At 37.9% G+C, this 14,629-nt stretch overlaps 5 protein-coding genes across 5 annotated transcripts in view; 1 reads left to right on the top strand and 4 right to left on the bottom strand.

Moving 5' to 3' along the window:
• Nucleotides 1–14,629, top strand: part of LOC144632334 (uncharacterized) — a 229,078-nt gene that overhangs the window by 120,473 nt on the left and 93,976 nt on the right. The gene's annotated exons all lie outside the window — the stretch shown is intronic.
• Nucleotides 1–14,629, bottom strand: part of LOC144632248 (uncharacterized) — a 66,338-nt gene that overhangs the window by 24,313 nt on the left and 27,396 nt on the right.
• On the bottom strand, nt 838–1,933 carry LOC144632309 (adenosine receptor A3-like). Its single transcript, XM_078490931.1, has one exon. The coding sequence runs from the start codon at nt 1,927–1,929 to the stop codon at nt 997–999; it is 933 nt and encodes a 310-aa protein (XP_078347057.1). The 5' UTR covers nt 1,930–1,933; the 3' UTR covers nt 838–996.
• Nucleotides 7,739–9,252, bottom strand: LOC144632308 (adenosine receptor A2b-like). Its single transcript, XM_078490930.1, has one exon. It carries the CDS (start codon nt 8,866–8,868, stop codon nt 7,936–7,938), a length of 933 nt encoding a protein of 310 aa, XP_078347056.1. The 5' UTR covers nt 8,869–9,252; the 3' UTR covers nt 7,739–7,935.
• Nucleotides 10,208–11,143, bottom strand: LOC144632342 (adenosine receptor A2b-like). The gene has a single exon (XM_078490972.1). The coding sequence runs from the start codon at nt 11,138–11,140 to the stop codon at nt 10,208–10,210; it is 933 nt and encodes a 310-aa protein (XP_078347098.1). The 5' UTR covers nt 11,141–11,143.

The following is a 14,629-nucleotide window of genomic DNA, read 5'->3' as shown; positions in this document are numbered from 1 at the left end:
TCAATTCTCCATTTTTACTCAGTTTTAATACTAAGTTATCTCTTGCAGCAAGAGTTCAGAATGCTCGCAGTCGCTGCTAGAGAAAGCGTTTATTAACAATAAAAACACTGAATATGTTGGCCTATGATAAGTGATTGCGCGATTTCTAAAGCCTGGTTTTCACTGGCGACGATCGTTGTGCTTGTGCTTGCGGCAAGCACAAGCACAAGGATTAAAATTTGTCCTTTTTGTGTGATCGCGCTTGTGCTTGCGCTTGTCCTTGGGTCGCTAGTGAAAACCAGGCCTAAGCCATGACATGTTCCACAGTATGACTTATTTCGGATATTTGTTACGGCTTTTTATCTTTCTTTATCGTTGAAGTTGAATAAACACAATACTGTAAATAGGACGTTTTCTGTTCTTTTTTTCTTGACCCCTTTACGTAACGAGGTTGTGCCATATTTGGGTAAAGCTATTAAATAAAACATTCAAAAACAACTGTAAGACGGGCACCGGCGATTAAATAGCTTTTAATTAACAAAAGTGAACAACACTTTGGTACATATTCTCGATCATTTTTACACATGGCATAAATTCATTTCGGATATTTGTAACGATTTTTTATCTTTTTAATTATTAAACCACTATCGAGCTAAGTGCAGTGGCGGATCTAGGGGAGGGGCCCGGGGCCCCCCCCTTATTTTTTAGAACAAATAGAGGCCCGAAGGACCGAGAAAATTTTTTTTCGAGAGCGCCCCCCTTCCTCCTTTCTTATTCTACGGTCTGGATGATCGCCCCCTCCCCTTATCTGAAGGTCTAGATCCGCCACTGAAGTGTGTCAGAAATTACTACGCTACGCTTACTTTTACTCACTTCTAATACGCTCTCGTTTGTCCTTATGCGGCCCGAGTTCAAACTATTCGTGGTCCTTGTTAGTTATATACAAACGAGAGGCGTTTATCAACAACGCCAACACTGAATGTGGAGAATCGTGGCATAACATGGCCGGTCCTACGATTACTGTGAAGCCCGATTTCTGAGCCAAGACATGTTCCGCAGTATGTCCATGATAGCGTGTCGAATGTGTCTCATCTTCCAACAGTAAATTACAGGGTTTAAAGATGAATTTAGAAATATGAGAATCACTGAAAAAATAACAAATCTGTTCAAAGTGATGCTTGGGCCGTTAATTTCAATGGCGGCCAAACTGATAATGTAAGGCAAATAACAAGCTAAAAACACAAGATATACGTAAAATATACCGACTGCAACTTTTACAAGGCTAGCAAAATTTGCCATTTCGCCATTCTGCGGTACTTGTTGTACTTGCAGGGCCTGAATCTGATTCCTGTGGCGTCGTACGGTGAAATAAATACTGATGTAAACCAATGTTGTAACAACAACAAAAACAAATCCAAGAATGATTTCAATAGCGGAGTAAATATACTGTGGAACCCATAACACCATCAAAGCAAGAAATGCACTAAACAGCCATATTGAGATAACCACAGCAACAACACGCTTGTGAGTCACAAGTTCCTGATATCTGAGATGAAGATGAATAGCCAAGAATCTGTCTACACTTACAGCCACAACACCCAAGAAAGAAGCTATGGAAAACATATTGGTAACAAGGGTAAAAATCGCATAGATGGTACAGCCGAGGTTAATTTGATGTAGCCATTTGACCAGAAGTGAGGTGTAAAATGGTTGAACAAATAAGCCAACACCAACATCAGAAACAGCAAGACTCAGGAGCAATGTTTTCAAAGGTTTTGACAACGACGAAGTTTTCCTTATCGCGTGAATTGTTACAATGTTCAACATGATGGCGGTATAGCATAGAAAATTGTTGAAGACACAGCTAGTGACGTAAGTCAAACGAAGGTCTTCAAATTCGGCAACCTTCGGGTAGTACTGCAGCAGTTCTTCACAATATGATTTCTTCATGATATCGATTTAAGTTCCTTAACTTCACTGGGCGTTTAACATTCAAGATGTTTTATGGAGCTCAGAAAGTTTCCTTTTTCAGCGTCACGAATCAACCTGATCACTGGTTAAAATGATTTGTTATGTGACGATCGTTGATAATCGAAGACAGTTAAGTGTCCCAAGAACTAGCCCTTTCAGTTTTTGCTCAAGTTTTCGGGATGAACAGAAGGTGAATGATTTATGTTTGCTGAAAGATCAAACTGCTTATTGAAATTTATACGGGGGTCTAAGACTTCCTTATATCTGATTAGAATATAACCAAGGCATAAATGTCAATGGTGTGAGTGGCAGGGTTTATTAAACAATTTCGGCATGTGTTTGTAAACCAACTAAAAATTTAAAAAGTTGCCTCCAATATTTGGACTTTTCAGACACGGAAAATATAATATCGGTAAGAATACTACGGAATGAAGATTCCAAGCTACATATTTCATCAGAAATAAGTTAGCACATGGATATGAAAATTTTCAGTATACATTTAATATTGTCAAATGGGTAAATAAAAGGTGTCTTTAAAATGTCGCTTAGTATGCTAATCGGTCTTACACTTGCAACCTGCTACAAGTTTCAAGCAAATCAGGAAAAACTGTGTAGCGCATGTATAATTTCTCGGGCGTTTCGAGCGTAGAAATGCCGTTAACTGATAGCACGCGTTCATAGATTTAAAAAAATTAAAGTGCGTCTTCGACATAAATAAGCGCGCGCTTGTAAATGTCACAGAAAAGCAAAGTCAATGTTCATTCCGTTTGGATGCAGAGTCTTGTGATGGAAAATTAGTCTTGCTTCTGTGCGACGTCGATCCCGCGTGGTTTTGAACCCGGCGCAGATAACAGACACGAACATGTCGTTAATGTGGCCATGGGAAGTGAAATGTCTCGCGACAGGGAGGTCTAAGCTTTCTCGCCGACCGTAAATGCTCACAGAACCTGTCACCGAGACATCTTCCCGTTTCACCAATGTAGGACAAGTTTCAAGCGCCGTGCGACGAGTACGACTAAAAACAAATAAGTTAGCACCTGCACAGGAAAAAAGTTGTGAATAGCCATTAAATATTATTAAAACTGAGCATATGTTAATCGATGGTACACCTGCAAACTGTTGCCAGGTTCATGTGCCGAGTGACAGGCACGAACGCTTTATTTTGCAATATGTTGTAGTTTTGTTAGCAGTAACACATTGTTCCAAAGAATCAGTACTGCATGAAGAATGCTTGATAATAAAATTAAAAACCATATAGTATACATTTATGGATTGTGTAAAAAAGCGCGCAACACTTTGTGCCGCAAGTCCAATGCGCACGCAATGTTTATTTACAACAGAGAATAAAGGTTTACAACATACTCCCTATCATTCTGGTATATATGGCATAAATTTATTTTAGTCTATTTTTACCTTCTTTCAGACATCGAATTAAACTATGATTTAACAAAATGTGACAGAAATTACTACGCCATATCGACTGCTTACTTAAGTAAGTACGCTCGTGCAACCAGAGAACAGAAAGCCAGTGGGTACTGTTATATACAAAAGGCTTTTATCAACAACGACAACACTGAATGTGGAGAATCCTGCCTTAGCATGGCCGTTCCTACGATTAGTGTAAGGCCCGATTTCTGAGCCAAGACACGTTCCGCAGTATGTCCATCATAGCGTGTCGAATGTGTCTCATCTTCCAACAGTAAATTACAGGGTTCAGAGAAGAATTAACATACACAATTATATATGAGAAAAGATAAAACTTCTTCAAAGCAATGCCTGGGCCGAAGATTTCAAGTGCGGCCAAACATATAAAGTGAGTAAGATAACAAACCAAAAACACGAGATATACGTAGAATATACCGACTGCAGTTTTAATAAGGCTAAAAAAATCGCCGTTTCCTCGGTCTGTGCTACTTGTTGTACTTGCAGAGCCTGAATCTGATTCTTGTGGGGTCGTACGGCTGAATAAATCCTGTTATTATATGGCTACAATAGTACGCGCGCTCTGATTGACTGCTGAGCGGGCATTATTTTCTTGTAATGACCGGGCATTATGAAAATTTTTCTCGGCTCGACGGTTTTTTGAGTTGTGAGTAAAAGCTACTAGCGAGGGGGCAAAAACAACAAAAAATGCCGACAAAATATAATTATCTTTTCAACTAATAACTGAAAGAAAAATATAAGCATACCGATACTTCTTTAGTATGAGCCACGAAGGGAGCCACGGAGAGGGAGAGCGAGTTTTACCTCCAGTGTTTTTTCCCTTGATTATACTCTTTTTTTGAATAGTGCTTAAAGGCCATATAATAAATAACTTATTAACCTCGTCCGTTCGGTCATTACAGGGGAATCTCAGACCTCAACCTTGATGTATTGACCTCGCTGTCGCTCGGTCAATACATCAAGGCCTCGGTCTGAGATTCCCCTGTAATGACCTCACTCTCGGTTAATAAGTAGTATATGTGAACCACTGTTGTAAGAAGGAGACAAACAACTCCAATAATGACTAGAATTAGGGAGAAACTATTGAGCGGGACCCAGACCGTTAATAAAGCGAAAAATGCACTCAACACCCATATTAAAATCACCACAGCAACAACACGCTTGTGTGTTACAAGTTCCTGATATCTGAGATGAAAATGAATGGCTAAGAATCTGTCTACACTTAGAGCCACAACACCTAAAAATGAAGCTATAGCAAACAAACTGATCATGATGATGTCAAAAGCCATGTAAAAGTAACAGCTGAGATTTTCTTCTTGTAAACGGTTGATTAGATGTAAGGTGTATAAAGGCTGGCTCAATAAACCAACACCAACATCAGAAACAGCAAGACTCAGGAGCAATGTTTTCAAATGCTTTGGTAACGTCGACATTTTTTTTAACGTGTGGATTGTGACAATGTTCAACGTGATGGCAGTATAGCAGAGAAAATTGTTGAAAACACAACAAGCGATGTACGTCGAGCGAAGGTCTTCAAATTCGGAGGATGTGGGGTAGTACTGGAGTAGTAATTCACAGGACGATTTCGTCATGATATTTCGAGTTTAATTTCTAAAGAGAACGTTTGACGCGCACGATGTTTTACGAAGCTAAGATAGTTTTTTTCCTTGGCGCCAAGGGCCAATTGGATCACAAACCTGAAACAATATCTTTACTTTTTTAAGTGACGATCCTCAGAAAACGAAGGTGGTAAAGTGCCTCAGAACTCGCTCTTTTATATATTTTGTTTCGTGTTTTTTGTTGATAGAAAAAAGTTAGGATGCACCTTACCGGATGTTCATTTTATATTGTCTAGAGAAAACAATAAGAAGTCTTTTTATTAAACATTTAGTATGTAAATCTATGGTACAAGTGCAAACTGCTTCCAGTTTCATGTGGCGTCGCATTGGTCGATGGAGTCGCATTGTTTGATGGAATTAGAAAACGAGCAACGCTTGTTAAAAATAAGGTCATAAACCACATACAAAGTTTTTGTTATTAGCACACAACCATTTTTTGTCTTCATCCCCTCCAAAAACGGTAAATTAAGGTGGCCCGCGGGTAATTCCGGGAGCGAAGGTGCTATTTTTTAAATCGAATTTTGGGAATGAAAACCGTAACCGATTTCTCTGATTTCTAGTAGTCATAATAACAAATGTTCAAATTTTATAAAGCTTTACCTTTTAAAGCCCAAAATATAAACAATTGCGAGAAATAAGCACTTTATGAAAAACCTATTTTTCGAAAAAATGCGAATATTTTCAAAACGCGAAGATAGATTTTTTTCTAATTAAGGTCAATTACTTCAAGTAAACCTAGGTTTCATGTGAGCAAGTTTCAACTAAATCGGCTGGGTAAAAATTGCTGCACATTGACTGTTTATTTTTCGCACAAAAATATTGTAATTGGATATTTTCGCCAGCCATTGCAGCAATGCTTAATTAATGCTACGATCACTTCTGTCATTTGAAAGCTCAATATCCCCTAAAAAGTTGCTGAAAAATCTGAAACGATCGGATACTTTCCGCAAAAGTTATAATCAAATGAAGCATAAGTGGTTTACGGTGCGAAAATTGCAAATTAGAAAAATTCAATCTTTTTCGAATTAAAAAAAATCCACCGATTTTTTTTCTTTTAATTTTTAGTATGCAAAAATCCAACATATAAGCAAACGCCATCATTTAGTTTCGAGCGTGAAGTCTCGATGAAACTCGTCAAATTTGGCTCTTCAAGATAGCTACCTCTCGTCCTTCAGTTCAAAGCGCTTTGGAAACCCCTCAACTAACAGTAAATTATTCAAACCTGACGCATTCCCAAGAGTATTTTGCTCTCAAAGACATTCATTGCACAAAGAAATGCACAAATGGAAGCAAAGCTGGATTTTCGTTAGAATTACAAAATACTCTTGGGAATGCGTCAGGTTTGAATAATTTACTGTTTAGTGAGGGGTTTCCAAAGCGCTTTAAACTGAAAGACGAGAGGTGGCTATCTTGACGAGCCCAATTCGACGAGTTTCATCGGGACTTCACGCTCGAAACTAGATAAGAGCGTTTGTTTATATGTTGGATTTTTGCATACTAAAAAATAAAAGAAAAAAAAATCGGTAGATTTTTTTTTAATTGGAAAAAGATTGAATATTTCTTAGTTTACAATTTACGAACCGCAAACAACTTATACGTCATTTGTTTATAACTTTTGCCGAGAGTTTCCGATCGTTTCAGATTTTTCAGCAGTGTTTTAGGTGGTATTGAGCTTTCAAATGACAGAAGTGATCTTAGCATTAATTCAGCGTTGTTGCAATAGCTGGCGAAAATACCCAACAACAATATTTTGATGCGAAAATTCAACAGTCAACTGTAGAGCAGTTTCTACCCAGCCGATTTAGTTGAAACTTGCTCACACGAAACCTAGGATAACTTGAACTTATTGACAATAATTAGAAAAAAATCTATCTTCGTGTTTTGAAAATAATCGCATTTTTTTTGAAAAATCAGTTTTTCATAAAGTGCTTATTTCTCGCGAATGTTTATTTTGTTTGCTCTAAAATTAAAAGCTTTATAAAATTTGGACATTTCTTATTTCGATTGCCAAATGTCATAGAAATCGTCCTACGTTTACGTGCTTAAAATTTGACTTAAGAAAGAGCACCTTCGCTCCCAGAAGTACCCGCGGGCCACCTTAAATAGTGTAAATCTGTACGAAGGCCATTTATATCAAAAAGTAAGAAAATTCTAAACAAAACAACGAAAAACTAATGTCTCAAAAAAGAACGCTTTGTTATTTGTCGATGGTACACCTGGAAACTCCATTGTGGTACTGCCGGGTTCTTGTGCCGTGTCGAGACTAACATCTGTCAGATGTTAGTCTGATGTTATCTTTAGGGCTAACCAGATTCCGGTAAGCTGAACAGTGTCTGCCATCACTGAAAGTCCTATTCGAGAGGCAGTCTTAGTTTTATGCTAACGATGATCATATACAATTTTCATCCTTAACATCACGATTACGTAATAAGTCGAGAGGTTTGCAGTGATATCACAACGATTTTTTATGTATTTTTTCGAATTTGGCGAGTGACACAAATGTGCTTTATTGGAAAAGTCTTTTTACGGTCACAAATATTAAAAACGTTGTCTTGAACAACAATTGCAAGGCGTGGGCCAGAAGCTTCCCCCTTTGCAACTTCTGGTTTCTTCAACGCAATTAAAAGACAATAACATGGCTAGTAGATCTCTTTTTTATTTACAACAGAGAAAGAAGTTTACTACATATCCCCTATCATTCTGGTATATATTGCTTCTACTTTTTTTTAAGTGTGATAGAAATCACTATACGCTATATCGATTTCTCAAGAAAAACTATCGATACATGAACTTTACTTTTACTCCGTTTTAATACCAAGGACGCTACAGAATGCTAGTGGGCACTGTTATATACAGAAGACTTTTATCAACAACGACAATACTGAATGTGGAGAATCCTGGCAAAGCATGGCCGGTCCTACGATTAGTGTGATGCACGATTTCTAATCCAGGACATGTTCCGTAGTATGTTCACGACAGCGTGTCGAATTTGTCTCATTTTCCAGCAGTAAATTACTGGGTTTAAAGATGAATTCAGAAATATAAGAATAACTGAGAAAATAGCAAATCTGTTCAAAGCGATACTTGGGCCGTTACTTTCAACGACCACCAAAATGATAAAGTAGGGCAAATAACAAGCTAAAAACACGAAATATACATAAAATGTACCGACTGCAGTTTTGACGAGACTAGCAAAATTTGCCATTTCGCCATTTTGTGTTACTTGTTGTATTTGCAGGGCTCGAATCTGAGTGTTGTGGCGTCGTACGGTTGAATAAATCTTGATGTAAACCACTGTTGTAAGAACGAGACTAACAACTCCAAGAACGAGCTCAATATGCGAGGAAATTTCGAATGGGACCCAGAATACCATCAAAGGAAGAAATGCACTAAGCACCCATATTGAGATCACCACAGCAACAACATGCTTGTGAGTCACAAGTTCCTGATATCTGAGGTGAAGATGAATGGCCAAACATCTGTCTACACTTACAGCCACAACACCCAAGAAAGAAGCTATGGAAAACATATTTGCAACAATGGTAAAAATCGCATAGATGTTACAGCCGAGGTTAATTTGATGTAGCCATTTGACCAGAAGTGTGGTGTAAAATGGTTGAACAAATAGACCAACACCAACATCTGAAACAGCAAGACTCAGGAGCAATGTTTTCAAAGGTTTTGACAACGACGAAGTTTTTCTTATCGCGTGGATTGTTACAATGTTCAACATGATGGCGGTATAGCATAGAAAATTGTTGAAGACACAGCTAGCGATGTAAGTGGAACGAAGGTCTTCAAATTCGGCAACCTTCGGGTAGTGCTTCAGCAGTACTTCACAATATGATTTCTCCATGATATCGATTAAAAGTTTCCTAACTTCACTGGGCGTTTGACATTCAGGATGTTTTACGAAGCTTAGATGGTTTTCTTTCTTGGCGCCACGGATCAACTGGCACACTGGTTAAAATGATTCCTTTTCTTAATAACTTGACGATCCTTATTAAACGAAGGCAATTAAGTGTCCCAGAACTTGCCCTTTCAGTTTTGTTAACGTTCTCATAACGAGTAATGACGTTTTTGGTCAAACTCGGGTCTTGAACTTTCTTATATCTGATTACAATAAAACCAAGAGATAAACGTCACTGGGCGGAGTGGCAGGTTTATAAACATGCCATGTGTTTGTGAAACAAAAAGCTGTCTTCAGTTTGGACATTTCAGACACATTAAATGCGGTATCGGAAAGAATGAAGATCCTCAGCTACATGTTTGATCAAAAATACGTTTGCACGTAAAAATGAAAATGTTCGTTATTCATTTAATAATTGCGAAAAGAGTTAAAAAAGGTGTCTTAAAAGTAGCTTATTGTGCTAATCAATCTTAAGGCCTGGCTAAACTAGGTAACATTGGTGCGGACGCAAATGTTTCCCAGTTTAGCCGCACGGGAAACATATGTTACGGAAACAAATCTTGCTTCTTGGAAACAAGAAAATATTTTTGCCTCAGGTCAAAAACATTTTTGCGTCCTGGATACAAGGTTTTCTTTCGAAACATATGTTGCCATGTTTAGCCACCATGGAGGCATTCTCGTCCCCATAGCCCTTTCGTTTCTCTTAGCCGGCTTGGCACGAGAAAAAGAAGGGTTCTTGGGACATAGGATTTTTGAATTAATTCAATTTTTTTCATTGGCTGTTTGGAAGAAAGAATTCCTAAACGGAAGTGGAAAATGTAACGACTCTCTCATACATTCTTTTGAAACGTCATAACTGCATACATGAAGACCGGAAGTCCTAGAATCTAGGACTGGAAATACTGTGTCCCCAGGGCCCTTCGTTTCCTCGTGCCAAGGCCCAGCCGGCTAACAGAAACGAAAAGGCTATGTGGACGAGAATGCCATGGAGGCCATGTTAACGTCTTTCCAGTGCTGCTCAAAATGCGTTTCCTAGCAACAGCATGCTCGTAGTGCAGCAATAACAGCAATGACTGACAGCGGAGTCGAAGTAGAAGAGTCAGGTCAGAGAAAAGGGAAAGGAAAGCTATTATCGCACACAAAGCAGCCAGTTTTCGCCGTTTCCCCGCCAATGCCATTTTGAAGCACTGGTGTTTACATGTATTGTATGTATCCCTGGCGACGAAAATGTGCCTTGTTATGTACGAAAGACCTTCATCAACAATAAAAGTGGATAGCCTTTTGATTAGTGTGGTGCGCGATTTCTGAGCCAAGACATGTTCCGCAGTATGTCCATGATAGCGTGTCGAATGTGTCTCATCTTCCAACAGTAAATTACAGGGTTCAAAGATGAATTAACATAAACGATAATATATGATAAAAGATAAAACTTCTTCAAAGCAATGCTTGGGCCGTAGATATCAAATGCGGGCAAACATATAAATTGAGGCAGATAACAAGCCAAAAACAGGACGTATACGTAGAATATACCGACTGCAGATTTGATGAGATTAGCAAAATTTGTCATTTCGCCATTCTGTGCTACTTGTTGTACTTGCAGGGCTTGAATCTGATTCTTGTGGCGTCGTACGGCTAAATAAATCCTGATGTAAGCAACTGTTGTAAGAGCGAGACAAACAACTCCAATAATGAATATAATTGAGGCAAAAATTCTATGCGGAATCCAGAGCGTTAATAAAGAAAGAAATGCACTCAAAAACCATATTGAAATCACCGCAGCAACAACACGCCTGTGAGTCACAAGTTCCTGATATCTGAGATGAAGATGAATGGCTAAGAATCTGTCTACACTAACAGCCACAACACCAAAAAACGAAGCAAAACCAAAAAATAAGGAAACGATCAAGAAAACCATGTATGTGCTGCAGCCGGGATTATTTTTTTGCAACCACTTGACCAGAAAGGAGGCATAAAATGGTTGAACAAATAGTCCAACGCCAACATCAGAAACAGCAAGACTCAGGAGCAATGTTTTCAAAGTCTTTGGCAACGATGAAGTTCTTCTTACCGCGTAGATTGTTACAGTATTTAACATGATGGCAGTATAGCATAGAAAATTGTTCAACACACAATTAGCGATGAAAGTCGAACGAAAATCTTCAATTTCGGAGTTTTTGGGGTAGTACTGCAGCAGGAGTTCACAGAAAGATGTCTTCATGATATCGAGTCAGGTTTTTTAAGCGCACTGATCGTTTGACGAAGGTAGGATACTTCAGTGTTCTTTTCTCGATGCCACCGACCAAATGGAACACTCAAGCTAAAACGATTTCTTTTCATACTAAAGTGGTGATGCTAAGTAAACGAAGGCATTTTAAGTGTTTCAGAACCCTTCAGAACTTTTTTTTGACAACTGTACAAAATTAAACAAGGAATAAACGTAAGAGTCTCTGTGTGACGTTTTTTAAGCAAGCCATCTGCTTGCAAAACTTTAAGGGAAGACTCTTAATTTGTTAGATCCTTTAAGTGAGATGTCAATACGAATACGACCAAAAAAAGGTCATAAGCTAAAGGGGGAAAAAAAAAAAACCCCACGGGAACGAACCCATGGCCTCCCAGATACCGGTTGGGCCTTACTTGATAAAAAAAAATCGGTGTGCATGTGCATTTGAAAATTTTCCGTGTTATAAAAAGTGGAGCAAAACAGAATTTCTTTTACAGTCGCTTAGTATGCTAATTAATATTACACTTGCAAATTGCTGCAAGGTTTATGTATCGTACGCGACTGCTGAAACTTGCTTTGGCAGCAGTAACGCAAGGTTTAAGCGAATATTTTATAGAGGAAAACTAAACTATAGCTTGCAAACCATACATATTGAAATAGTAAAGCGAAGTGAAGAGGATTAGATAAAAAGTGCTATGTGTGTTGATGAAAATTAAGTAAGCATGCACCTGCAAAGGAAACATTTAATGGATAGTCATTTTATATTGCTAAGCGAAGACAGGAAAAAAGTCTTTTCAAAAAGCCGCTAAGTGTGTTAATCCTGCAAACTGCCGCCCAGTTTTGAGTGCCTTGTGACGTGCGCAACTAATCTTTCCTTGCAAAATTGGTTGGTAATTTTCCCAGCAGTGACGCATTGTTCGACGGAATCAGTACTGCATGAAGAGGAATTCTAGATAATAATAAGATTTAACCATATTTTAACCATATATAGCGGAATCTCAATTTCTAAAGCCTCCAAGGGAAACATAACTTGGTTAACCCTTTAAGTTAACTTTTTTCCCTAAGTGGCCATTTGGCAACTACCTTTTTAGGTTAAGGTGTCTCGATACAGTTTTTTGTGAACCATACCTAACATTGTCAATTGGCCATTTAGCAGTCTTCCAAGACTCTGATCCAAATGATATTTTCACCAGATATTGGTCTTGGATTGAAAATTCATGTAATAGATATTTTAGGGCAATCGATATTTCCATGCAACGGTAAACAAAGAACGACGAAATCAGAAAAACTTGAATTTTACGCTAATTAGATTTGGTAATAAAAAATAACACCACTTTCTGAAAAAAAGGCGTATTGCAAATCAAATTTAAAAGAACAAAAACATTCTGTATGTTTGGATTCGAAATAATCGCAAAACATTTCAAACCGTACTTTCTGTATGATAATAGAAAACTAGCCGAGACGCAGACACTGCTTTTATAAAATTACATCAAAGTTACGCCAGAAGGTGTATTCAACTGTATTATACTGCATGAAGAGGAATTCTAGATAATAATAAGACTTTGAGCAACCATATCGCGGAAACGCTCCTCGGGCCCTCAGTCTTCGGGCCTGGCCTCCGGCAGTCTGCTTCCTTTCCTGGGTCTGGCCGCGCGGGCATGCAAAATACCGTACTTTCTGTATATAATAGAAAACTAGCCGAGACGCAGAACTGTTATAAAAAATACCAGAAGGTGTATTCAATACCTTTTAGCGCTGTTAAAGTTTTGTCGATTTCTATTGGAGAATTGGATTTTTTTTACCGTTACTACCATTACAATTTAAAAGTAATTTTCAATTTTCAACATCTTATCAAAATACTTAAAAACTGCTCGATAGATTTTGTCAAAACTTTTGCCACTAATGCTTAATAATGCACAAGATGTTACCCCAAAGTTTTATTTTAATTGATTCACTAGAACAGTTCTAAATTTAACGATAAAGAAGGCGTTTAAGCCGACAGTTAAAGTTGCGCTACAAAGGCGCTGTCAACAGAATTCCGCTAAAACATTCAAGTCCTTGTGTATGACGTTTCCCCCATGAAAAGTGCATTTCTAGAAAAAAAGAAACTAATGGCGAAATTCGCATAAGAGTAAGTACAGAAATGCGTTTGAATATTTCAGCATAATTTTTAAAGCGTGAATTGTAACACAACTAATTTTCGTCCGTTCCAACGCCTCCTTTATCGTAAAATTTGCAAATGTTCCAGTGAATCAATGGAAAAAAAACCTTGGAATTGAGTTGTTGACATTATCGAGCATGCCTGGTTATCGTTTCAAAAAAAAAAACTATCGAGCCGTTTTTAAGACTTTTCATAAAGAGCTCAAAATAGAAAATACTCAAAAAATATAGCAGGAGTGGTCGTAAGAAAAAATCCGGTTCTCCAAATTGTGATGAAGAAACTCCACTAAACTTTCACAGCGCCGAAAGATAAGTTAAATACACATTAACGTGTTCTTTGAGGTTAATTCATTAAGGTCGTGTTTGTGTCTCGGTCCATCTATTATCATTAAGCAAAAATTACAATTTGAAACAATTTTGCGATTTATTCGAATTCAAACATACAGAATATTTTTATTCCTTAATATTTTATTTGCAGTACACCACAGTTTAAGATGTTGGTATTAGCTTTTCAACGGGAAATCTGATTCACGTAAAATTTAGGTTTTGCTTTTTTGCGGTTTTCTGTTTATCGTTGCCATGGATATATCGATTACCTTAAAAATAAACAAAATCAAACTTCAATCTTACATGTTAACCGATATATGGTGTAATTTTCATATCAATCCGAGTCAGGGAAGGTCGCTAAAAGGCCGACGGCAAATTGTAGGTATGGCCCAGAAAAAACTGTATCGAGACACCTTAAGTCGCTAATATGGCAAATTTTGGTCACAGAATATATAATTATTTGAAAATCTACGTGACCAAAAAGCGTGAATGAAACGAAATTTTCCACAACATTATTCCCAGGAAAAAACAACGACAGAAAAAAAAGAATAAAAATGAAAAGATCAGCTTACAGAAACTAGAAATTTAGTGGTACTTTTTCCCCCGTAGGTTTTAATTGCAGAACAACTAATTTTTCAAAGTGAATCCATAACGTACACAGCATTTTTTAGTTCGGATGATAGTTTGCTCAAGCTCTGGAGCGCCTTTTTGTGGTCGCCCGGCTGGTCACTTGCTGTACAATTTAGTCGCCAGTTTTTAAATCCTAGTCGCCATGGCTACTAAATTGGTCGAAACTTGGTAAAGATATTGTACGAAGTACATTTCTAAGGTGTCCGTAAATCCTTGCGTAACAACACTTGTGTCGATAGATGCGGTAAACACAGGACCCTTGCTCATTAACAAATTCATAAGCCAAATTTCTTAAATGGTGGTAGCTTGTAAGGCGGTTGATTCTCTGAATCAGCTACCGGCCAGCAGTCATTTGTATTCAGGGCTACT

This window comes from Oculina patagonica, chromosome 12, assembly GCF_052425735.1.
Source record: "Oculina patagonica isolate OP01 chromosome 12, crgOcupat, whole genome shotgun sequence".
NCBI lineage: Eukaryota > Metazoa > Cnidaria > Anthozoa > Scleractinia > Oculinidae > Oculina > Oculina patagonica.
Note: the sequence above shows the minus strand (reverse complement) of the source record. Positions and strands in the feature narration are given on the sequence as shown.

What these genes read in the sequence shown, in the direction of transcription:
- LOC144632342 (XM_078490972.1), bottom strand. Translation starts at nt 11,140, where the DNA reads ATGAAGACATCTTTCTGTGAACTCCTGCTGCAGTACTACCCCAAAAAC.
- LOC144632308 (XM_078490930.1), bottom strand. Translation starts at nt 8,868, where the DNA reads ATGGAGAAATCATATTGTGAAGTACTGCTGAAGCACTACCCGAAGGTT.
- LOC144632309 (XM_078490931.1), bottom strand. Translation starts at nt 1,929, where the DNA reads ATGAAGAAATCATATTGTGAAGAACTGCTGCAGTACTACCCGAAGGTT.